Source organism: Myotis nattereri (genome assembly GCF_964212035.1).
Source record: "Myotis nattereri genome assembly, chromosome: 14".
Taxonomy (NCBI): Eukaryota; Metazoa; Chordata; class Mammalia; order Chiroptera; family Vespertilionidae; genus Myotis; species Myotis nattereri.
In genome coordinates this window covers 8,181,473-8,208,304 of record NC_138089.1, presented here as the reverse complement: position 1 = coordinate 8,208,304, position 26,832 = coordinate 8,181,473, and the positions used below count along the sequence as shown (strand labels likewise).

At 41.0% G+C, this 26,832-nt stretch overlaps 1 protein-coding gene across 1 annotated transcript in view; it reads left to right on the top strand.

The window, feature by feature from the left end:
• TAFA1 (TAFA chemokine like family member 1) overlaps nt 1-26,563 on the top strand; it is a 502,758-nt gene extending 476,195 nt beyond the window's left edge. The window contains exons 4-5 of the mRNA XM_081106194.1: nt 19,373-19,497; nt 25,445-26,563. Of these exons, the coding sequence (XP_080962320.1) occupies nt 19,373-19,497; nt 25,445-25,462 (143 nt within the window). The 3' untranslated portion in view covers nt 25,463-26,563. The remainder of the gene's footprint in view (nt 1-19,372; nt 19,498-25,444) is intronic.
• Nucleotides 26,564-26,832: the final 269 nt, after the last annotated feature.

The following is a 26,832-nucleotide window of genomic DNA, read 5'->3' as shown; positions in this document are numbered from 1 at the left end:
AAAGTTGTCATCTGGAAAATGAACAGAGATGGTTTTTGAACTCAGCACTTAGGCTAGAGTCAACTTAAAAAAACTCAGAACAGAAAAAAAAAATGTTCTTTAGACCTGTCTTCTTCCTAAATATTATCAACTCAAAAAGATTTTCAGATTTTCCCCATGGCTCATACTCAGGAAGAGAGACTTTTGGCTTCTACATGTAGGACAGACAATAATATTAAATAAACAATAAATAAATAAGTAGTAAAATCCTTTACTTTAGTTGCTATATATTCCTTTATGTTTTGATGGCCAATTTTTAGTCCTCTCCAAATTTCTTTCTTGTGCTACAGCAAGCCTCAGAAGACACTTCACCATGAGAGAGATTTCCACATGTTCTCCTTTTCTGACCCAATAGCACCAGATCTAAATGAATCTCAATAGTTTTTTAAAATTGAATTCAGCTTCTCTAGACCATAACAGTTGGTGTCACTCCATTGTGAGCATATCTGGATTTTAATTAAGGAACTCAACATTACCTCTGGCACTGAAGTGCTCTGGGAGATGCCTAACTCACATACAGCTGTGCCAGTTCTGTACCTTCTGCATCTGATGTGTTCTAAAGGATAGTGTGATTGTGCATGCAAAGTAGAGACACACAGAATGAGAGCAGAAAGCCACTCTCAGGATGGTCTACAGGCCATAGGCGATCTGAATTTTTTAATTTGAATGCAAAAAAATAACCAAAAAACATTCTTTGGTCATAGTGAATATTTACAGAAGTCGATAGAAATGGCCGTGATCTGGCCTTGGGGCAGTCACGTATCTGAATCCATTCATCCATTCAGTCAATCATTGAGCACCCCTGGTCTTATTTAGGTGGAAAGTTAGGCAAGCATCCTTCGGCTGCAGTACTTTGATTACTAGTAATTATTTTTTCTTGGATATAAGAAGTCTGGAGGCATTGGCTATTGACATTGGTTCAATGACATAAGTGCCAGCATTTCAGCAATTTTCCTGAACTTTCCTTTATGATAGTCACTGAAAGTGCAGTTGTCATTTAAGTATTTGAGACAGGAAGTGGGAGGATTGATGATTGAGGATCAGGCCAACATCGACTTTATGGAGCTGGAGCCTTGGATGGCTCCAGTTACAGGTCTGATGATTGGCAGGTTATTAGTGCAGGAGAGCCTCAGATGGGATGGCTACTCTGTGCTCCATGCGACCTTCCATGGCAGCCAGTCCAGGCTTCCAAAGAGCAACAAGCCCCCAGCACATGTTTGCTAATGTCTAATTGGCCAGACAAACCACATGGCCAAACCTAGATAAAAGAGGGAGGAAATAGAGTTCACTTCTTGATGGGGGAAAGACAAAGTCACTGTGCAAGGGGGTGGATATAGAGAGAGGAAGAATTTGTGGCCATTTATATAGCCAAAAATGGGAAATTAGTATTACTGACATAAATAGAAGGTAAATACTAAAAATAAAAGTGAATCAGCATAACTAAGTCACTATTGCTATTGCAGGAAGTTTTTCAAACCATCACCACAACTACAGCTCTCCTCACCTGTTCAGAGATCCTCAGCCCTCAGATTGGGAAGTACTGGCCAGTGTTGCTCATAGGTTGAGCATCGAGCTATGAACCAGGAGGTCACTGTTCAATTCTTGGTTGGGGCACATGCTCAGGTTTCTGGCTCGATCCCCAGTGTGGGGTATACGGAGGACGGCCAATGGGTGACTCTCTCTTATCATTGATGTTTCTGTCTGTTTCTCTTCTCCCTTCTTCTCTGAAATAACAAATATATAATTTTCTTTAAAGAGAAGTATTGTTCAGGCATAAAAGTAGAGGATGTGTAGCTCAAGGCAGTAGAACTAGAATTCTGAACTTTCTGCAGATGGATACATCTGAAACATTGCTGTGTTTATCTCCCTTGTCTCATTCGGTTCTCTAGCTCTCCAGATACCATTATTGACATGAACAACATAACTTTTGAAATGCCACTATTATGAGTTTTCTTTTCCCATCTATGTTGGCAGGTTTTCTTTTCTTTCTATATTTTAATTACAGTTGACATTTTATAGTAACTTCAGGTTTACAGCATAGTGGTTAGACATTTGCATAATTTACAAAGTGATTCCCCCCAATATGTCTAGTACCCACCTGGCACCATACACAGTTATTACAATATTATTGACTGTATTTTCTATGCTGTACTTTATATCCTCATTACTATTTTGTCACTGCCAATTTTTACTTTTTTTTTTAATCCTCATCTGAGGATATGTTTTTACTGATTTCTTTAAAGAGAGAGGAAGGGAGAGGTAGAAAGAGAAAGAAACATCAATATGAGAGAGAAACATCTATTAGTTACCTCCTGTACACATCCCAACCGGCGATTGAACCTGCAACCTGGATATGTGCCCTGACCCAGAATCAAACCCATGAACTTTTGGTTAAGGGACAATACTCCAACCAACTGAACCGCACTGGCCAGGGCCCAATTTTTAGTTCTTATTCCTTCATCTTTTCCACTCAGTCCCAACTTCTAACCTGGCATCCATCAACCTGTTCCTTGCATCTATATCTGTTTTGTTTGTTCATTTCATTCTTTATATTACACACATAAGTGAAATATTTAAAAATAAGGACCTTACATTATTTCTCATTTATTTATCTACTTTGAAATGCATATGTAAAAGCCCTGGCATGCTTTTATGTAGTTCATACTGCCGGTGGTAAGTGGTGCTAAACATAGAGAGATAGTCTATCAATATTTTCTGATAAGCAAAGCTAAACTCTTCTAAACCATCTAGACAATTCCACAAAAATAACCATGCTAGTTGTGTTCCATTGTGTGAGGGAAAATAAAGAAAGCAGTAAATTGTGAGTCATTTCCTATTTCTCATTTTCTATTTCTCAGGTCATTGGTAGGTGAAGGCATATGCCAAGGAGCTATTGGGCAGTTCTTGTGAAATTACAAAAATAACAAATTATGAAGTTATCTTGCCATTTCAAACATGTACACAAATAAATTAGATCCAAGCATGCTCTATGATCAAGATTTACACATTTCATCCTTAAAAGATAGTCAGGTTGTTTTCTGAAGTTCAATTATTATAATAAACCTGAAGGCATCAAAGTCTCCCCAGAGACTGCATGAGTACAATGGCTTTAGAGCTGGCTGTTCTCTTATTTTATCAAACACCTGTGAGAGAGGCAGACAAAGCACTGAGAGCCATAAGCTTTCACCCAGGCCTCACCTCCCCTAAGATGCCCATGTTCTCAGTTGTAACTCAGTCAACCGCCCATGATATCCTAATAAAATAAGAGAAACAATTCCCTGGGATATGGCTTCTAAGGCAGTAGGTGAGCTCAGGGTTAGAGATACTTCTCTCCTATTTGCTAACAGTTTTTATAGATCTGAAGAGGCTTAAGAGGTTTCACAGGCCCTGTTCTTTCTCCCTGGTCTGAAGTCTCCATCAGTGCCAAGAGCTTTTCATGGGGAGTCTGAACTTTTCTTTAATCTAATCCATTTAGAAAATGACTCACAATTTATCGAATAAAGTAGAGAAAATTGATACTTCTTCATTAGGCTGAAAAAGTCCTTTTCACAGCTGGCATCTGAAATGCATTTTCTATTTAAATTTTATTAATGTCAATCTTCTCTAGCAGAAGTGAGATTAAAATGAAAGACCGCACAATTAGTGTACAATTTTCCCATTGCTGCTAGGACTGTGTAAGCACCGGTTTCACAAAGGAACCTGATTCCAAGAGTTTTCTGGGAGTAATTTAATTTGGGATCAGTTGCAAAGTGGGATCAACAAAAAGTGATATTTCAACATATCAATAACTATAAAAGTTATTAATTTATATATTAAAAGAAGGAAGCATACTTAACTGACATCTGATTATAGTAAATCTCTAGCAATTATAGCAAAAATTATATTATAGAATCTAATGACCTTAGAAAGTACTTTTTTTAAACTGGGGAAATATTTGAATATAAATATATGCCTCTAAAGTTGTAAGAACACAGAGAGCTTAGCACCAAAACATATACAGAGGTTCATGGTGCTCAAACCTTCCTTGTAAATATTATTTTTTAAATCTGATCTTCCCTTTGATTTAAAATGCAAAGCCATTTTGGAGTTCTTCTTTACACCCACAATCAGGTTACTGGCTCCCCATATTGCTACCATGGATGTGACTGCATCAAATGGAAGTGACAGCCAAAGGGAAGATCCAAAACTGGCAGCACAGTGAGTGGAAGTTACACTGACACTCTCCCAAGACCAAACTAGAAATACAACTAAAACACAGAAGAACCACCCAGAAAAATCAACTTAGGACTAGCTGTAGAGAACCTGGACTACCAAGGACAGAAAGTGGAGACCCCATAGAGACTGCTAGGAAGTGTGAAGGCGCAAAAGGGATGGCCAGGCTCCCACAGACAGCAGCTTAAGTCCAGGGGGGATATCTCAGCTGTGGGGGTTCCCACTGAGAACTCTGGAGTCTAAACTCCAAGCTGGGCTCCCCAGTCCAAAGCACCAGAACTGAGAGTATTGCCACATAACAGCTGGCTGTGAAAAGCAGCAGGGTTGCTGTCTGCCAGCAAGAGATGTCTGGAAATGCAGGAATCCTCTTAATGGGCCAATGCACACAATTTCATGTGCAGCCTCTCACCTTTGGCTCCAACAGAGGGAGGGCAGAGTAAATGAGCTGGGTGAGAAGAATCCAGGGTTGGGGGTTTTAGGGTTGGCTCTTGGAGGGCAGCCACACTAGTTTCCTATGCTGAGCTATTCCCTCATCTATCCATGGAGGAACTTTGCTATCCACATCATTTTTGCTTGGGGAAAAGGCAGTTGACATATCCTATTAGAAGACCTCTCACCTCATCCTGTGATCTGTAGCCTGAGGCAAATCAAGGCTTATAACAATCAGACTACAGGCATAGGGGTATCTCTGGAGGCTTTGAGTCTTTGTCTGATCTACTTCCGGGCCCTTGGCCAGGAAAACCAGACCCTGGTGCACATCTTGGTCCTTTCCAAAGAGACCCAGCCCCAGCAGAGGAAGCCATAAACTATGGATTGTTGATAGCTCTGAACGGTACTCAGAAACAGTCAGAAACAGCATCTGATATTGTCCTGCACTAGAGATGGAGAGTCAGAGAAGACCTACCTGTTACATAGACACAAACCAAAACAGCCAGCCAAAATGGGGAAAGAAAAAAACAAGCCCAAAATGAAAGAACAAGAAAATTCTCCAGAAGAAGAGGTAAATGAAATGGAGATAAGAAATTTATCAGATACAGACTTCAGAATAATGATGCCAAAGATGCTCAACAGCATGAGAAAAGATATAGTAACTATGAAAAATGACATAGCACTAATAAAGAATACAGTGGAAGGAGCATTCAGCAGATTAAGGTATGCTGAGGATGGAAACAGTGAATTAGAAGATGGGGTGGGAAAAAATCACTCAATCAGAGAACCAACAAGAAAATAAAAAAATTAAAAAAAACAGGAAGACAACTTAAGGGAGCTACAGGATAGCAGGGAATATAACAATATTTGCATAATAGGAGTACCAGAGGGAGAAGAAAGTGAGCAAGGGATAAAGAACGTTTTTGAAGAAATAATGGCAGAAAACTATCCTAACCTAGTGAAGGAAAAAGTCAGACAAGTTCAGAAGGCACAGAGAGTCCCAAGTAAGAAGAACCCAAACAGGACAGGCCCACACCCAGACACATCATAATTAAAATGCCAAAAATTAAAGACAAAGAGAGATTCTTAAAGGCAGCCAGAGAAAAGCAAATTGTTTCCTACAAATGAGCTCCCATAAGACAGCCAGCTGATTTCTCATCAGAAGCTCTATAGACCAAAAGGGCATGAAATATTCAAGGTAATGAAAAGCAAGGATCTGAAGCCAAGATTACTATATCCAGCAAGGCTCTCATTCAAAATAAAAAGGCTAAAGGAGTATATCAGCACCAAACCAGAACTGCAAGAAATGCTAACGGGACTGCATAATGAGAAGAAGAAATAGAAAGAGAGAAACAGAGGCATACAGAATTAAAATGGTAATAAGTATCTATCAATAATAACCTTTAATGTAAATGGACTAAATGCTCCAATCAAAAGACATCTGGTAGCTGGATGGATACAAAAACATGACCAAATAATATGCTATCTACAAGACACCCACCTCCGAACAAAAGATTTACAAAAGATGAGAGTGAAAGGATGGAAAAATATTTTTCATGCAAATGGAAACAAAACAAAACAAAAAAAGCTGGGGAAATAATACTCATATGTGATAAAATAGACTTCAAAATGAAGGCCCTCACAAGAGACAACAAAGGTCACTACATAATACCAAATAGATCGATCCAACAAGAAGATATAATACTGGTGAACATATATGCACCCATTATAAGAGCACCTAAATATATAAAAAAAACTTCTAGAGGACTTTAAGGGAGATATCAACAGCAATACAGTCATGGTAGGGGACTTTAATTCCTCCAATGAATTCACTGGATAGATCTTCCAGACAAAAAATTAACAAGGAAACAGTGACTCTAGATGACACCCTGGATCAGATCGTTTTAATTGACATTTATAGAACATTTCACCCCAATGATCCAGAATATACATTCTTTTCAAGTGCACATGCGTCATTCTCAATGATAGAGCACATGCTAGGATACAAAACAAGTCTCTACACATTCAAGAAAATTGAAATCATATCAAGCATCTTCTCAGATCACAATGAAATGAAATTAGACATCAACTACAGTAAAAATATTCAAAAACATAGAGGCTAAATAGCATGTTATTAAACAATGAGTGGGTTACCATTAATATAAAAAAAATCAAAAACTTCCTGGAAACAAATGAAAATGAACATACAACTACCCCAAATCTATGGGACACAGTGAAAGCAGTTCTGAGAAGGGAATTCTTAGCACTACAGGCCTACCTCAAAAAATAAGAAAAATTAATAGTAAACTATGTAAATCCACAACTTAAAGAATTAAAAAGAGAATAACAAGAAAAGCACAGAGTAAGTAGAAGGAAGGGAATAATAAAGTTTAGAGCAGAAATAAATGACATAGATGCTGAATTTTCAGAAAGAGAAACTAAACACACAATCCCATTTACCATTGCAACAAAAAGGTAAGATACTTAGGAATAAACTTAACCAAGGAGTTAAAAGACTTGTACTCAGAAAACTACAGGATTTTGAAAAAAGAAATAGAGGAAGATATACTAGTAAGCAAGTCAAAGAATCTATAATAATAAAAGCATAATATGCTAATTAGACCAGACAGCTGAAGGAACTTCCGGACGTCCTTCCGGAAAACCTTCCAGATAAAGCTGGGGCTGCCGCAGCTATGAGGGCCTAGCCCCTTGCATGAATTTCATGCATTGGGCCTCTAGTATACTATGTTCATGGATTGGTAGAATTAGCATCATTAAACACCCATATTACCCAAAGAAATCTACAGATTCAATGCAATCCCTATTAAAATACCAACAGCATATTTCACAGATCTAGAACAAATACTCCAAAAATTTATATGGAACCAAAAAAGACCCCAAATAGCCGCAGCAATCTTGAGAAAGAAGAACAAGGTTGGAGGGATCCCACTACCACAGTGGTTCTCAACCTTCTGACCCTTTAAATACAGTTCCTCATGTTGTGACCCAACCATAAAATTATTTTCATTGCTACTTCATAACTGTAATGTTGCTACTGTTATGAATCGTAATGTAAATATCTGATATGCAGGATGGTCTTAGGCGACCCCTATGAAAGGGTCGTTAGCCCACCAAAGGGGTCGTGACCCACAGGTTGAGAACAGCTGCACTACCATATATCAAGTTTTACTACAAAGATACCATAATCAAAACAGCCTGGTATTGGCACAGGAACAGGCATATAGATCAATGTGAAAAAAGAGAGACCCAGAAATTGACCAAAGCCATTATACTCAATTCATATTTGATAAAGGAGGCAAGAATATACAAAGCAGTCAAGACAGTCTCTTTAATAAATTGTGTTGGGAAAATTGGACAGATACATGCAACAAAATGAAACTAGGCCACCAACTTACACCATACTCAAGAGTACATTCAAAGTGGATAAAAGACTTAAAAGTGAGTCGTGAAACCATAAAAATCCTGGAAGAAACTATAGGCAGCAAAATCTCAGACATCTTTTGTAGCAATGTGTTTACCGATACATCTCCTAGAATACAGGAAACTCAGGAGAAAATAAACCAATGGGACCACATCAAAATAAAAAGCTTCTGCACTGCCAAAGGAACCATCAACAGAATGAAAAGGGAACCCACTGTATAGGAGAACATATTGGGCAATGACACATCTGATGAAAGGTTAATATCCAAAATCTATAAGGAACTCATATAACTTAACAAAAGGAAGACAAACAATCCAATTTAAAAAAATGGGCAAAGGACCTAAATGACACTTCTCCAAAGTGGACATACAGATGGCCAAGAGGCATATGAAAAAATGTTCAAAGTCACTGATCATCAGAAAGATGCAAATTAAAATGACAATGAAGTATCTCCTCAAAGCTATCAGAATGGCTATCATCAACAAATGACAAGTGCTGGCGAGATTGTGGAGAAAAGGAAACCCTAGTATATTGCTGGTGGGAATGCAGACTGGTGCAGCCATTATGGAAAACAATATGGAGTTTCCACAAAATTAAATATGGAACTGCCATTTGACCCAGTGATTCCACTTCTAGGAATATATCTAAGAGACCCAAAACACCAATCAGAAAGCACAATTTACAATAGCTAAGATCTGGAAACTGCCCAAGTGCCCATCAGTAAATGAGTGGATAAGAAATACCTGGTACATTTACGCCAGAGAATACTATGCAGCAGTAAAAATGAAGCATCTCTTACCCTTTAAGACAGTATGGAAGGACCAGAAAAGTATTATGCTAAGCAAAATAAGCCAGTCTGAGAAAGACGAGTGTCACATCATCTTACTCATATGTGGAACCGAATGAACAAAATAAACTGATGAACAGAGTGGATCCAGAGACATGGAACCGAGTGCAGAATCTCAGAGGGAAGGCAGGGGAGAGTGAGTGGATGGGAAGTAATCAATCAAGGACCTTGTATGCAAATATGCATGGCTCATGGACACAGACAATGGAGCAGTGATGGCCTGAGGGGGAGTGTGGGGGGGGGAGGGCAGGCAGGATGGGGTCAATGGGGCAAAAAGGGTTCATATGTAATATTTTCAACAATAAAGCTTTAATTTTTTTTTTTTTAAAAAGAAGTGACAACCACGATGATAGGAATTCCAGTTCTGTTCTGAAATTGCAAGTTTCTCCTCACTGAGCTAGCTAAACTTAAAAGATATGTGTACCATCAAAATAACAAGAAACACCCATTAACACAAAGGCATCAAATATGGTGTGTTTTAGTTAGTTGGTTGGCTTGTTGGTTTTGGCTTAGGCTTAAAGTCGGGAGGGTCCACCCGACAGGCCATTTAAGACCCACAAAATCAATTGGTCTGGCCCTGCCAGGGCATTAGGGGTGATTTAATTACGTGTTTGACCAAATATAGCTGGCTACTTTTTAAGTTATAATTTTGTATGGCCAGCGAATTATGTTATAAATATACAAATGGCCCTTGGCAGAGAGAAGGTTCCCCACCCCTGGCTTAGAGCCTCCAGTAGGCCTGGCCTCTTCATTCTCCCTTCATATCAGTTGAGTTTCTTTGAGAAGAAGTTATTCACAAAGAAATTGAGATTTTATTGCTATATTCGATCTGCTCTAAATATAGTCCAGATGAACTCTGAGGCTGGCAGTTGGCTGGGTTCACCAGCTGGCTAAGCCACATGTTTCCGTATCCCCAGAAGAAAAACCCACGCCTCACTAACACCATTAGGAATTCAGTGTTGATGAAGCTGTGCAGGGAAGTGGGTATTTGTGGCGAAAATAGCAGTTAGTACAATTTTTCTGTAGGATAATATGACTATATATATATATATATATATATATATATATATATATATATATCAAGTACTAACCCCCTTTTTCCCCTTTAAGAAATTTCATTCCTTGTAATTCATCCTGAGAAAATAATTAAATACACTTGCAAAGAGTATATGTTCAAGAGTATTTATACAAACGTTCTTTCTACCAACAAACCACCAACCATACACACAAACATTAAATTTCCAATAGGAAAGGAGTGGTTAAATAAATTAGGTGGTTAAATAAATAAATCCACAGTCCTGCTATGGATATCATTCAGGTGTTAAAATAATGATGCATTTAATTCATTTATAGTCAAGGAAAAAATGTTTATTATTCTGTGGTTAGGTTTTAAATTAGAGTACAGTATGTTATATAATCTTACTTTTATAAAAAAATTTATGTTACAAATTGTGTTGGTCTACGCATTTATTCAACTGTTTTAAAAAATAAATATTGATCACCTACTATGTGCCAGCACTGTTGTAGACACTTGGAAAGACAATGTTCAAGCCTCATGAAGTTTACAATCAAGTGGGAGGGAAGGAAAAATACCCAAGAAAACTGAAAATGTGTGAATTCAGGGAGTAGTACTGTTATGAAGAAAGTCATAGCAGGTAGAAGGGGAAAGTAGCAGGGTGAGGTGGGTGTGGGTTATTTTAGGTAAATGATCAAGAAAGAACACTCTAAACAGGCACAACTGCATTTAGGTTAGGTCAGTGTCAACCCTGGGAGAACACGTCCAAGACAGAGGGTGAACCAAATAAGAAAAAAAGATCGACAAACCTCTTTATCAAAGAAAAAGTGATTTTGATTTTGCAATATTCTGCTTATGTTTTATCACTTGTTAAGGAATTTAATAAGGAAATGTGAAAAGGGAACAGGTTACTACTAGGTCTTATGAATTTAAAATTTACAAATTTTAAAAAGTTCCTCCTTTGCAAGGGGTGGAGAAATTGGAAAAAATGTGGAGTGGAGTGGGGATGGTAGAAAACATGACCGAAGAGATGGGAGGGTTCAAATAGCATGGATCTTTGAAAGATATGTAGCAAGGTGTTTATAATCTATTCTATGTGATGGAACCCATTGGAGAGTTTAGGCAGAGGAGGAATATGAAATTATTTGCATTTTAAAAGATCATTCTTGATGCCGTGTCAAGAATAGTCAGAGAGAAAGTCTGAGGCAAAACATATGTAACGGTCTACCTCCACCCAATGGGATTATGGGTGATGTGTATTTTCCTTTTGACGATCAGTGTGCTTTGAATTCTAGAAAAGAATATAGACTACACTTAGAACTGTGGAGGGAAATGTAAAGATTTCTGTGGTTGAGAACATCAAAACGTTTGTATCTCAACAAAAAAAACTATCTGTTATAAACTTCAAGGCCACACTTAAATATTTTAAATACAGACAGAATGCTAAATACAAAAATACAGGGAATGTAAAGTAGGGTATTTACTTAATAAGCGTAATATTTAACCATACGTTAAAGTTACGTACCTATACAAATGCAAGAAGACATGCTGAATTTATTCTAAAATAAAATCATCAATTTAGTGAAAGCAAGACAAGCATCCAGTGTTTGACTTATGAGTGGATGGAGCAATAGATTTGCATGTACAGACATCTCCCTTCCCCACAGGAATGCACTCCAAGACCCCAGTGATTCCTGCAACCACTACTAGTACCAAACCCTTCCTAGTCTGTTTCCTGTACATACATGCCTAGGATAAGTTGAATTTATAAATCAGGCACAGTAAGATATTAACAAAAATAACTAATAAGAAAATACAGCAATTATAAGAATACACATTTGACCCTTGAACAACATGGGTTTGAACTGTGCAGGCTCACTTATATGTGTATTTTTCAATAAATACCATTCATGTATTTTCAACCACAGTTGATCCCAGGTAACTGAAATTATAAAAAGCAAAATCATGGATAAGGAGAGACTACTGTATTGACAATGCAGAATAAGCCAGGGGCTCCAGCCCTGGGGTGCAGTTTCAGAAGAAGAGTATTATTATTGGTAGGCATTAGGGGCATTTCCCTGATTTTGCAAAAAGTCCCTAAAAATTCCTTCTCACCAGAGGAGACAGCTTTTGTCAAAGAACAATGAACTGTATCCCTGCCTTCTGATAAAACAGGTTGGCACAACCCATGACAAGGAAAAGATTTCTTTTATGGTTTGCGTATTACTTCCAATTCCTGTGAAGTTAGCCTTTTTCCTTATTACATATACATATATGCTTTAATATAAGAATTATTTTGTCGATTACTTAGTTGTTAAATTATTTTATCAAGGAGAGCTTCTCTTACCACCATCACCCTGACAACCTAAATCACACCCACTTGTTAGTTTCCATTATAGCACATTGTAACTTTTTGTGTATCGCTATTCCTCAGTACATATTATTGCATCATTACATTTAGTGTATATCTCCCATAAGAGACTGCATTCCACTTTAGAGTATAAACTGTCTTTATTCCCAGCACAGCAGCTAACAAATAACTTTTGAATGAATAAAAGATAACTTTTGTCTTTAAATACCTTTAAGAAAAACTACCATTCAAGAAAATTATATCATATTTATCTTCTGGTTTTAAATACTGCCCAGTTTGCAATCCACACCCTCACCTGCAACCTGACCAACATAAAATTGCCCCAGTTTGAAAAGCATTGAATTTGTATAGGACAGTGGTTCTCAACCTTGGCTGCACATTAGAATCACCTGGGAATCTTTTTAAAATCCTGATTTCTGGGCCTCATCCTCCAGAAATTCTGTTTCTTTGTTCCTAATGTTGTGGCCCCACCCCATAACAAAGAAAGAGAATTTCTGGAGGATGAGGCCCAGAAATCAGGATTTTAAAAAGATTCCCAGGTGATTCTAATGTGCAGCCACGGTTGAGAAGCACTGGTCTAGGAGAGCAATGCCAATAACCCCTCATCGGCTGTTAGGACTTTGGGATATATTGTAGGTAAAAGGGGGATAAATGGTGATGGAAGGAGACCAGACTTGGGTGGCAAACACAAAATACAATCTGCAGATGACGTAGAATTGTACACCTGAGACCTACATAATTTTATTAACTAATGTCACCCCAATAAATTCAACAAAAAAGAAATATATTGTAAATCCTACAAAGAAATACAGTCTAGTCAGTAAAAAAATAATATATACATCCAAGAATCAGTATACGCTTCCATTAAAGATAAGGCATTAGCTCTCTAAAACAGTAATTGTATGGATGCATACTTAGCTGGATAGAGAGTGCTTGGGTAGATAATAGTAACAATTTCCATGTGCTGAGTATAAAGCTTACTAGGTACTATGCTAAGTACTTTATCTCATCTAAAATTCACTATAAGCCGTAGTGATTTTTAACTCCATTTATAACTCTGGAACCTGAGACTAGAACTGGGGGATTTTCCCAAGGCACACCACCAGGAAGTGGTAGGGTTAACTTCCAAACCCAGGTTCTTCTATCACAGCCCAAGAGCTTACCTCCGTCTTTACACGTGCCTCTGTATAAATCCTGTCCTGAAATGTGGGCTCAGAGGAAAGAGGGGGGTTTGGAATGACTGCAGGCATAGTATTCAAAGCCTTTAATTTTCTGCTTTGATGAAGACAGTAACACACAGAGAGCCACTGCAGGTCTTTTGAAAAAGAGCATTGTAACACCTGTTCCAACCACCTGTGCAAAGGGGAGGTTCGCAAAGGGGCGGCTAGAGAGCTAGCTGCCCAGTCCCTGCTGATGGAGTTGCAGCCACTGCTTTAAACTGTATGACAGGTTGCACAAAAATGAGCCTAAACTTGTTCTTAATTGATGTACTTATAACCTACTTCTGGGAACATGAATGAAACGATATGTTCAACCATTTAATTTATGCTGAAACTTTCATAAGTCATAGAAGTGAGCTAAGAGTTTGGCATAATATCGAAGAACAGTGGTTTTCTCTCTAACTTTGTGATGAATGCCTTCTCTGCTTGGGAGTGATTTCATCCTTTGGAGTAATAAAAATGGGCGGCTGCTGCTGTTGTTGATGGTGATGATAGCTAGTATTTATTGTACATTTACTAACGCCAGATGCTCTGCTGGTGCTTCGCATGCATTTTTCATGTGATCCTCCCCATCCTCTGATATAGGCACTATGTTTTCTTTCTCATTTTGTTTCATTTTTTATTCATTTATAAGTTGCAAACCAGTTTTGACAAATTCTATGCCATTCAAAGATGAATGCAGCGTGATCCTCAAGGAATTCACTGCCTGGCGAGTAGGCAGGAGGCACACGAGCTAATGGCTGAGTCCAACGTGGTTGGGGTTGAGTTACTGGCCATAACGTTTCCTCAGTTGCAACTCTGCCGTCCTTCACAACTGCAGAGTAGGCATCCAAAAATCAAGCCCTTTCCCTTCTCTGTTTGACGCTGTGGTGCTTACTGACCTCTCAGCGGCTTGCTTCTGTCTTCTTCCAACTTGCACGTCACTGCCAAGGTGGTGATGGTGATGGTAACATTTACAGTAAATATGCTAATGCCAGATGCTCTTCTAGTGCTTCCCCAACCACTCCTGTAATCACATCTTCCCTTTGCTCACCAAATATGAATCTTTACTGACTTACCATTCCTTTAAAAATTACAATTAAAACAAAATTTAAAAGCTCAAGCTCCTTGCTTTTGAGAGCTCTCCAGTTTAGGTTTTCTCGGGCTGCTGTCCACTGGGAGCCTGCCCTCCTGACACAACGCAGGGCTTGCTGCTGGCCCAGCACTTGGCTCGTTTATGCCTCCTACGGTAATGCAGGCCTCACAGCCAATAGCCCATGCTGAGACGCCTGAGCTGAAGTGCAAGCTCTGAGGGCAGGGCTAGGTCATGTTCCTTATTTTACAGTCTCCGCAAACTGGAGTGCTTTACATAAGGCAACTACTGAATTAAAAAGCAAACATCATTTCTATTGAAATTATAGAAAGGGACTACACTTCTTGGGCAATACCGTGTGTATATGCCGTGTTTATTAAGCCCACCGCTTATTAGTACCTTGTTCTGCTCCCACGGGGAAATGCCTGCAAGCGACCAACAATAAGAGAGAAAGGATTTGTGCCTATTTAAGGTTTATCCCTGAAAGACAGATTGGTTCTCCATTACAGTCTCTCTTTTTTCTCTACAGCAATGTGACCCTGTGTAAGGGCGAAATCGAGACTCATGATTAACGTGGCTTTAGTGGGTTTGAGACCCTCAAGGAAAGCTGAGCATTCTTTAAAAAGTTGAAGATCAGCTATTTTTCTGAACATGGCACAGTCATCGAGCAAATCCCAGAACCCTGGGGCTAAGGCACCTTTAAGACCCTCGTTTGTAATCGCCACAGATAAGCGAGAGGGGTTTCCAGCTGATATTTCAGGGAGGGAAGTTTTTACAGAATTATGCATCTACCTCCAAAGTTTCTCTTGGCTTCCAAACGTATTCACTAGCGGGAATTTTATTAAAATGCTGTAACTAATGAAATTAAGCCATGTGTAACTCAGACTAGGAAGAACTAAGCATAATATAAACTGCCTTCTTGCCTGAATTATTTTTAAATTAACTTAATTTTACAGGAAACCAAATGTATTTTTTTCCCACAAGTGTGTCGGCTTGAAATTTATTTTCCACAGTAATAGAGCAGAGAGCGCTCATTCCTCCACTCAGCGGTCAGTAAATGCTTTGTTAACGTCTGTGAATCCTAAACACAAAGCTAGGATGAGGCAGCCTTAGAAGGGTGACACTGGGCGCTGTGGTCAGGCCCGCCTGGATGCTCGTTTTGACTCCTGCACTCCCTCCCTGTCAGCCAGGACACGGGCTCAGCTTGCTCGTCTGCAGAATGGGTTCAGAGTACCCCCCACTTTCCGAGGTTGCTGTGAAGACTGATACAATTCCTTTAAAGTGCCTAACACAGACACATCTAAAAAGGTTACAAAAAAGTCAGTTATCATTTTTATTATCATTCAGGACATCTAAGACTTTTTAATATTAATTTTTTATGATGATAAATGTAGCCATAAGAGAAACATCACAAAAACGGTTAAATAGCATGGCTGTTGGCTCCTTTTTGTTAACCGAAGGTTTTATGCAGCTTCCAGTTTGGGCGAAGAGGAGGCCGCTTTGAAATCCTCTCTTTGGGAAGTTTTTTAGAGACAGTGCCGGGTAGACGACTTATGAAAATAACTGGGATTGAAGACCGCAGCTTGACCTGGAGCAAGAAGAGACATACTCAGATGGCCCTGTCGTGTAGAAACCAGGCAGGAACGTGTGGAAGGCATCTTGAGGGAAGCCAGAGTGAGCTGGGTGCTGGTGGGCCAGAGGCAGGGCCAAAGCTGTGCAGAGCGCAGTAATGGGGGTTTTCCAGTGCACAGCCAGCCTGCGGGCGTTTTCACTCTTAGAAAAGCCCTTTCTTCCCCCCTGAGCCCCTGGGTCTCCACAGCCTTGAGTTGAAGGGATACGTGTGCTTTGCGTATTCTTTTCCCCACGGTCTACGTGGCCAGTGAGACGATGTGTGTACTTCAGAGAAAGAGGAACAGTTGGGTTAGCTTGCAGCCAAGCAGGTCTGCTCGGAGCGGGCGGGCTGGCGGGCAGGAGGGGGGCAGGGCCCCGCGGGCCAGCAGGCGGGCGGGCAGGCGGGGGGCGGCCTCTGGCCAGTGTCGCTGCGCCTCTGCGGAGCGGGTGGCGAAGGCTCCCCAAGGCGCTGGGCGAGGCAGTAAGATCCGGGGGTTCCATTGTCGACAGCGAGGACGCAGGCCAGGGATGCTGAATGTTAGATGGGCTCTCAGTGGACAGCGTGGGGGGACAGCCTGTGTGACCCCGCGCAGGACGGGCTCCCCTGTGGCGCCGGGAACCCTGCCGGAAGGACTTCCAGCCGCCGGGGCTTGGGCGAGGCGCTGTTCCTTTCGGACCTCATGCGTGTCCCCCGTTGCCCACACACATGCTTCTCTTAGTATTGCCACCTGCTAAGTCCCATCAGGAAGAGCCCTTACCCAGGCCGGTGGTCCCTGAGCCCGTCCTGATGCGGGGCCTCCTGGGATCCGCGCCCGCTGCTGCTTGCGCTGCCCGACGGAGACGCGGGGGATGCGTGGGCAGGACTGTGCCCTCGGAGGGTCTGACTTCCTGGGCTGCCCCGTCTAATGGGCCGCATTTTACGTGGTTTGGTGTGACCCACAGATAAAGCACAAATCACAGACAAGCAAACTGCCCTGGGAAAGAGCGTCCCTGCCAGGTAAGGAGTGGACACATGTGGTCCTGCAGCCGTTTCACTCCAGGACTGAGGAAGACTGGACTGGAGGAGGGAGCCTGACGGCGGGGACCTGAGTGCCTGCGGGGAGCAGGGCGCAGCCTCTGCGGGCGCACCTGGTCCTCTGATGACCTTGGGGACAGGGGTCAGGCGCCCGCCCCTCCCCGCGGGCTCTTCTCCGCTCCGTCTCCTGTTACTGCTCTGCGGCCCTCGCAGCGGCCTCGGTGCCTCTGTGTCTGTGAGAAGGAAGCACCATGATGGAGACTCCCACGCGAGGAGTGAAGAGTGATGGTTAGGCCCCTGCCCCAAGGAGCCAGGCAAGAGATGCTGTGAGCGGTTAAGAAATGTTATCACCTTCTCTCGCTGCCCGGGAGACCAGGGTGCGGTGTGAGCGGCAGGGGAGGGGGAGCGGATATTTATGTCTCTTCTAAAGGTCCCCCAGAGCAGCGGGTGGGACCAGGCGCAGGTGGGCGCAGGTGGGCGCAGGTGGGGGCGGTCACTGGAAACTGGGTGAGGCGGCTTACTGGGAGCCCAACGCCCTCAATCCTGAAACCTACAATGAGAATAACAGGAAAATCCGGGGAGGGGCAAGAATGTGCCTAACAGTGATGATGGATGTAAAGGACTAGACTCCAGTCCTGCAAATCAGCCAATCAGAGGTTTTGAAGACTTTGAATGGAAAAGCTGAGCAGGCTCTGGCTGGTTTGGCTCTGTGGATAGAAGAGTGGTTCTCAACCTTCCTAATGCCGCGACCCTTTAAAACAGTTCCTCATGTTGTGGTGACCCCCAACCATAAAATTATTTTCGTTGCTACTTTATAACTGTAATTTTGCTACTGTTATGAATCGGAATGTAAATATCTGATATGCAGGATGTATTTTCATTTTTAAAGATTGAACATAATTAAAGCATAGTGATTAATCACAAAAACAATATGTAATTATATACGTGTTTTCCGATGGTCCTAGGCCACCCCTGTGAAAGGGTCATTCGACCCCCAAAGGGGTCGCGACCCACAGGTTGAGAAACGCTGGGATAGAGCATTGGCCTGTGGACTCTAGGGTCCCGGGTTCGATTCTGGTCAAGGGCACATGCCTGGGTTGTGGGCTTGATCCCCAGTGGGGGACGTGCTGGAGGCAGCCAGTCAATGGTTCTCTCTCATCATTGATGTTTCTATCTCTCTCTCCCTCTCCCTTCCTCCCTGAAATCAATATAAATAATTTTTTTAATTTAAGAAAAAGAAAAGCGGAGCAGGATTTTGCCCACAGAGGGCTTTCACTCTGGGCACTAAGAAAAACGTGAAGCTCCCTCACTTGTGCTGAGTGAAGTCAGCCTAGCGCTTGTGTAAAACCTCATTGTCAAGAACAGTGGGTTGTCAACATTCCCAAGTTCTCTGCCAGCTTCCCCCTCTCTCCCCCCACCCCGATGTGGCCAGGAAGGTAGGGCTGTTCCATCAGGGACTCAGCTTTTGAAAGTTTCACCCACTTCAAGTCAAACATATTCAATAGAAAACACAGCCTGTATCAGATATACTTTTGACTGTAAACAATATTTTCATTTATTATTACTCCTTTTTTTTGCAGGTTTTCTTTTGTACTTTCCGTCGATTCATCTTTTCCTTTTTGTAGGCCGTTAAAATTCTCACCGGCCCTAGGCGGGGGAATAAACCCTAAAGCTGGATGGATGAACTGGTCTTTCTGGGGGGTGGAAAAAAGAAAAAGAAAAAAAAAAATGGCTGTCATTCTGAACAGCAGTTAGCAATTTGTCCCCTTCACTGGAAAGAAATAGTACACGATTTTGATTTTACAAAAAAATTACAAGATAAAACTTCTTCCAAAAATTAAGTCTTTCCAGTCCATATCATTTCATCATACCAGGGGATTTTTTGACCAAATGCTGTTTGATGAAACCAGATGACATAATTCCATTTGCATTGTAAGGCGTACATTTAAATCCTATTCTTCTAAATAGAGTATCTGTAGCCAGCCGCGGAAGGGTAAAGAAGACCCTGCTGCTTCCGAGAGCACTGTATCAGCGGGGCGAGCAGCAGCAGCCGGCCTGTGTGAGTGAATCGCAAACACTTGTTTCCTGTTTTTGAACAGCCTCCATAGTGATTGGGAAATGGTGGTGTGAGATGGAGCCTTGTCTTGAGGGAGAAGAATGCAAGACACTCCCTGACAATTCCGGCTGGATGTGCGCTACAGGCAATAAGATTAAGACCACAAGAGTAAGTTCATTATCTCAAATGTCTCGTGCATGTGACCAACTGTATTGTTTTCCTCTGTGCTGTACAAGTATCATTCAGAGAAGCTTAAACCGGGGAGCAGGGGAAGCCTTTTCCCAACAGAAACCATTCTGACCAGTGTCCAGCCATCACAGAGAAGCTAGAGATTGAACTGAACTTTTCTACTGAGTGTTTCTGCTTCTGACTCATGAATTAAGTTAGGCTGCAGTGAGGCAATTATTTGGACAATTCGTCCAACACCTATGGTGCTCAGATAATGAAATGAGGATGTTTAATTTGTCCACATAGTGTGTTGAAAAGGTCTGCATTTAAGTAGAGATTCTTTAAAGGAATTCTATGATAATTTTATAGAGAAAGGAAAGGTTTTGTGATGTGAATAACCATTCCTTGATTTCTCTGGTTAACTCAGAAGTTATCTTCAAAATATGTAACAACCTGTACTGAGGGGCTTACCCAACGGGTAAGAATCGGTGTCACAATGTGGGAGCAGGAGGAGGAGGAGGCCCAGCTAGGCTAGCTGTTGACCTTCCATGTACTGGACCACAAGAAGATCTGGGAGTCCTGAAGGGGGTAAGGAGAGGGTGGGTACTCAAAACATTTAAGGCAGAATCTATCTATTTACAGTTCAAAGGTTACTATTTTAACAACCAGTATGGTCACATATATCTGTGCCACGTGGATATCAGCCCTGGTAGTTAGGTGTTTGTGTATTTTAATGTATTGGATATTTTTTTTAAAGGAAACTCCACCAATTATAAATCCCAAAATGCTGACCTTGCAATCTTCCAAAAGGGTAACTCGAATTTTAGAAAACACCTCTGATTCCAATTCCTGTATTATGAGTCTTACCTGATCTTTCTTCTCAGCATTATCTTTTCAAAAAATAAAATTGGTTCTTACAGCTTTGTGATGCAGAAAACAAAAGTAATTCTACAGGATACCATTTTAAACACTTATTTTTTCGTATGTAAAGTAAGTGGAGACACTTTGCCTGTCAAATTTAGTTGCCTGTACTGATCACATTAGCTAGTAAATGGCCATACCTCCCTGGCTTGCAGCCAGGAGAGATTTCTGAACCATCTTGGCTTTTTAACATACATTTTTGAGCACCCAAAAAGCTCAGCTTGGATTCTTGTATTTCATGTCAGTGAAACACCTACCCAAGAAACCTACGGAAAGAAACTTGGTTCATGCAAATTATCCATCGTAACCATTTTAATTACCTGGTGGAGAGTGGCTTTCAGGGTTGCCTTTGGTTACATTTTGCCTGAAAATGATTTTACCAAATAATTTGAAGATGTCCTTAGAGCAGTGTTGGCGAACCTATGACACGCATGTCAGAGGTGACATGCAAAGTCATTGTTTTGGTTGGTTTTTCTTTGTTAAATGGAATTTAAATATATAAAATAAATATCAAAAATATAAATCTTTGTTTTACTATGGTTGAAAAGATCAAAAAATTTCTATATGTGACACAGCACCAGAGTTAAGTTAGTTAGGGTTTTTTAAAATGCTGACACGCCGAGCTCAAAAGGTTCGCCATCACTGCCTTAGAAGTTAGTTTTAAGCTACTCTGCACATGGCCGGTGTAATTCCAGAATTATGACTGGAATCCGATCACCATTATTTTTTAAATGTTGCTGATATACAGGGGTGGGGAAAAGGAGGTTTATAGTTGTGAGTACACAAAACACAGAGTTTATTCTTGTATTATTATTTATTAATTATTGTGTTCATTACTTTTATTACAACTATAAACCTACCTTTGCCCACCCTGTATTTTCTGAAATCTTAGTCCCTATCCCGAATGATAACAGGTGGCCCTTTACTGAAGATAAGCCCTGCTCTCATGATGCCTCGAGTCTTGGAGCTCAGTAACGAGCAATAATGCAAGTCATTTCAGGATTTAAATATGGGAAATTCCAAGAGTCCCAAGTAGGAGAGTCTTTGGAAGCTAGAGCATAAACAACAAACAAAACACAGAACTTGGGAATGCCACCTTCCTGTGACCACGGGCTTTCTCTCCGTCTGTGGAGTATGTGGGAAAAGCGCCAGGCCTGTAAGTACATCCTAGACATTCCGGGCATCAGGGTAGTAGGATGCAGAATCCTCATGGTAATAATGGAGGCTGGAGCGCACTGTGCCTGCTACCACCCCGGGTGGGCGCAGTGCAACCCAGACAGCTGAGTGTACGGAGAAACAACTGCCCTGGCCCTGGGTCTGAAGCAGAGCCACCCTATGAATCCATTTCCAGTGAGGAAATGAAACGCTGCTCTTCAGCCCTGTGAGTGGCACGCCAGTCAGCTGAGAATTCTCAGGTCTGTCTGGAGACAAGGAAAAAGAAGACACCAGAAAAAGGCTGCATTTCTTTTTCATTGATTTCAGAGAGAAGGGGGAGAGAGAGAGAGAGACAGAAGATCAGTGATGAGTGAATCATTGATTGGCTGCCTCCCACAAGCCCCCCCCCCCCCACTGGGGATCGAGCCCACAACCTGGGCATGTGCCCTGTCCAGGAATCGAACTGTGACCTCCTGGTTGATAGGGTCGATGCTCAACCACTAAGCCATGCCAGCCAGGCAAGGCTGCACTTTATAAACATTGAGAGGACTCGGACATTCCTACTGACTTACAATTTCTCTCCCTTCCTTATCAAGAAATTCACAATGAAAAAAACACTTTTAAACACAAAGGCACCATTTAAGCCCAGACATGCCAACAAGAGTCCTCAGATCATCTGCTCTGGAAATAGGTTTTGTACCAATTTTTCTAATGGGGATTGTTCCCCATTAGAGAATGATATGTCTACAGACTTCAACTATGGATTCTAGCAATCTAACTTTTGAAAGAGTTAAATTCACAGATGTACTTTAATTTGAATCACATGTTTTATTTTCTGTTCTTAACTAAGAGGTGATCTTTATTATATAAATTATTCAAGTTCTTCTTAAAGTGGGAGGGAAAATAAAGAAAAATCACCATTTTTGTTCTTACATGTAAGACTGATTCAAAGAGGGTGCTCTTACAGGAAAAAAGATGAAGACACATACCCAGATTGTTAATGACAACTGAGAGTTTCCTTTATATGTAATTTTTAAAAGTAAATCCAATGTAAAGATATTTGCAAAAAAAAGATTGCTGGTACCTCACTGCTTTTTCCTATATAGTTTTGTGTTTGTTTGTTTGTCAAAGTCTTCCTATTAGAGGGCTTACTTCCCAAGTAAGCATCTAAGCCAAAAATCTCAGCAGTCTTTGAAATGCAGATGGATGCTTCAGAGTGTAATCTAATTTATATTTTTATGATGTTTCTTTTTAAACGGGTAGAGAGTAGAAATTCACTGTTCCATTTAAACCTCTAAACCCCCGATTGACAATAGCCAGGATAACAGGCCACAACCTGAAGGAAAACCTTGGGGAGATGAGATCAGGGTGACAATATGATGCAGAAGGAAGAGGGGTAGGACGAGGTGAGGGTCCTCCTGACAGGATAAATCTTAAGGGATGAGGAAGCTCCCTGAGTGAATGCCGCCTGTAGAAAACCTCCAGTAGGAGAAAGCTGGTGACAGACAACCTCCCGAAGAGCAGGATGAAGTCTCAGGGCTGAATTTCAACCCTATCCCTGCTTGATCTTTGCTTCAATTGCTTTATTAAAATTAACTTGTCGGTAGTTTACTGCAAGAATACCCAACTTAGATATCAACTAGAGATTTTGCCTATGGTTTCAGAGACCTGCTGGTTTATTCCTTTTCTTTCAACTCATATATCAAAAAATATAAGTTTGAAAGTTGGAAGGGCAATAGCTCATACATTGAGGAACAAATCTTTACACTGTGTATGCAGGAACAATGGCTTAGTTTAGAAAGACAGAGCTCTCCATAGAGGAAATCAGCCGTTTGGCAATGCTGCAATAATTCACAGGTGAAAAGGGAACACTGGGTGTTTGGGGATAGAAAGAGGAAGGAAAAGAAATGAGGAGAAAATCAAAGTCACTTGGAAAGAAAAATAAGCAGATTAAAACAGCAAAATATAATGTGGTATAATACCTGGGGAAGCGTCATGCAACTTTGGGCTTCCTACAACCCCATATGTTAATGCCTTTCAAACAGTGAGAAAATCAAGCTAGTACGCAATGCAGAATCAAATTTCCTCCCCTAACAGGGCAAGTGAACAGAACTCAGATTGCACACCTAATTACAGTCGCCTTCTGGTCAAATGCCTGTTTTATGTGATCAGCCCAACACAAATCTGGCCCATCCTCCTAATGGCGCCTCTCCCACGGCATGCACATCTCCATGATGTTTTTATATTATTGAAAAGATAAAGTAGTAGCTTTGATATAGTTCATCCTCCTCTCTCAGAATTCCACCTGGTCTGAAGTGCTCTGAGAGCCTTTATAATCCTGTACAATCCTGATCTCCATTTCATTTGGTATTAAATATTTTAAAATTAAGGTAGCAAAAGAGAGGTGGGGAGGGAGGGAGGGAGGGAGAGAAAGAGAGAGAGAGAGAGAGAGAGAGAGAGAGAGAGAGAGAAAGAGAGAGAGAGAGAGAGAGAGAGAAAGAGAGAGAGAGAGAGAGAGACATGTTTGGAGATTGCAGAAAGGAAGAATGACCAACTTATCCCAACACAGTATCACAATAATCCCTAGGTCCAAGGGAACTCATTTATTTCTTTAGCCAATTGGTATATTTAAGCCTCCACTATCTGAAGTTAGTGTATGAAGGTCTTGAAAATGTGATGGTGGACATGGCAGAGCCCCTGGTCTTCCATGGAGGATAGGGACCAAGTTTGGGTGGTGGAGGTAAGGGTGATGGGTTGGTAGACACAAACAAACAAACAAAAAGGCTATTTTTGTGAATGTCACTTTTTCTCTCCTTTGATGAAAAAAAAAAAAAAGACAGTGAAAAGAGAAAGTGATAAATGCCACTGGAATGTAGGAAAGCAAGCTTTGAAAGGATCTGTTATTTATACGGAGAGGATGGAAAAGATAAATGTGTGATTTCTCGTAGATTCCACATTTGAATACAGTCTTTTATTGCTGTCCTGACCTAACTCAAAAGCTTCACGTGTACTGCCAAATATACTCCCTGTACTCAGACACTCAGTTTCTAATACTATAAAGAATTAAGAGGTGATGAAGAAAAACGTATTATGTCCTAAAACCTTGGCAATGACTTCGCCTTATGCCACCCCTCTACATCTGTCAACAGGCCAACATGACAAGGACAATGACCTACTCGGCTCAAATTCTAATCAGACACAGATTGACTGCATAGCGCAGTGGTTCTCAGCCTGTGGGTCGCCACCCCTTTGGGAGTCAAAGGACCCTTTCACCGGGGCTGCCTAAATACATCCTGCATATCAGATATTTCCATTATGATTCATAACAGTAGCAAAATTACAGTTATGAAGTAGCAACGAAAATAATTTTATGGTTGGGGGTCACCACAGCATGAGGAACTGTATTAAAGGGTCGCGGCGTTAGGAAGGTTGAGAACCACTGGCATAGTGTGCAGAGTCCAGTCCAAAATGGGGACATAAGGCCCCTTTTCAAAAATTAATAATTTCAAGATGGCAGCAGAAGGTCATCAAACGAAACGCAGGGCCCTGTCCGCACAGGGCACTATGCTATTGGGTAGTCTCATGCCCATAAAGCCAGTGCCAATCAGACCTGGCTCAGAGAGTCTGTCTCCTTGGTTGCGGCAAAATCAATTTAATAAATTGATTTTTAAAAATATGGTGGTCTGTCAATGTGCTCGGATCGCCATTTGAGAACTACTGCGCTAAACACTAACATTCTGCCCTTCAGATCACCTCAAAGACTCAACATCCTAAAAATTCAAGATGTTCTCAGTCTTCTGCTTGGCCACTTTTCTTTGTGCCTTCATTTTGTTCTTTTCTTCCTGAAATGTCTTTCTTTCTTTGGTTTCAGATTCACCCAAGAACCTAACAGAAGCATTGATTATAGTAATAAAGGAAACCAGCTCTGCGGAAAATACCTTTTAAGAATTTAAAACATCTAGCACATGACAAGCCAAATGGATCTCTTACTTGCACTTTGACTGGTTACCAGATAATCACAGTGCTTTTACTGTGTGTCATGAAGTATCCTATAATGGGAAGACCTGGAGATTTGGCCAACACCATGCAAAGTGGGTTCCAGGAAAAAAAAAGGGTTTTCTCAATGAAAATTATGGGGATTATGAAGAATGAGCAACTGTCTTCTACTATGGATCTATAGTTACTTTGTACCATTTGAAATATATGTATATATAATATTTTGAAATATTATATATTCTCTTCAAGAAATGAACAGTGCCACAGTTTGAGACGGCTGGTGTATCACTTTGAGTTTTAGATGCTTTGCTTTGTTGCTTTTTGTTGTCATTTCTTTCTCTACTGGCAAGGAAGACGTGCCCTTTTGAGAGTTCAGCAGGGCACTCACACTGCAAGGCCAGCTCCCCGTGGACTCCTGGAATCTGAGCGTCACAATACTGAATCAAGAGCTTCCTTCCGTTTGTATCAGATGCCCAAGGAAGTACGAGTCCTGCTTTATTGCTTTCTGCCCTGTGCAATAGTAGCATGCAAGCTTGGCTTACATAACCATACTTTATATTCAACTGATATATAATAACAGTTTTAACCTCTTCCAGGAAAATATTTTCAGAATACTAGCGTTTACACAGATAAGAAAGAGAGGATGCTGGAGGTTGCTGCTCCACCACACTGTTAAGACTGGCGGAGTTGTGGTAGGATATGGATCCCTGTATTAATAAGTCCTGTAAATACAGTGTCCTGAGGCTTTGTACAGCTGTCCTAGACTGCAGGAATGCCCTTGATTAGTCCAAAGTCTGGCATCATTAAGTAGAGTGCTGTAGCAACAAGTCTCATCATGGCATCTTTTTCTATGTTTGATTTGCTTTTTCTAAGAGTATTCAGATCTCTCTGGTTAGATAGCAAGACTATTAAAGCAATTGGGTTTCAGAATAATCTATGTGACCAAATGTTGGACAGCCCTATTAAAATGGTAAATAACTTCTTTCTAAACCTACTTGTCCTCTTTATTTGCCATTTATTTTTCCTGAATCCAGTTCAACCAAGTCCAGAGAACACCCCACTTAGAGACTTGTAGTCAGTCAGAATTTTTCCCATAAAATATTTGCAGCCATAAAAGCATGCTTTCCAACCCTAACATTGGAAAAACCAGAAACCCATTATTATAACTGCAGTGTCCTCAGCCAGCAAGATGAAAAGTCAAATATCATTTGGGGCCTTTCAAAGTGAGCAATTGAATGGTACATATGGGGCTCGCCTCCCCAA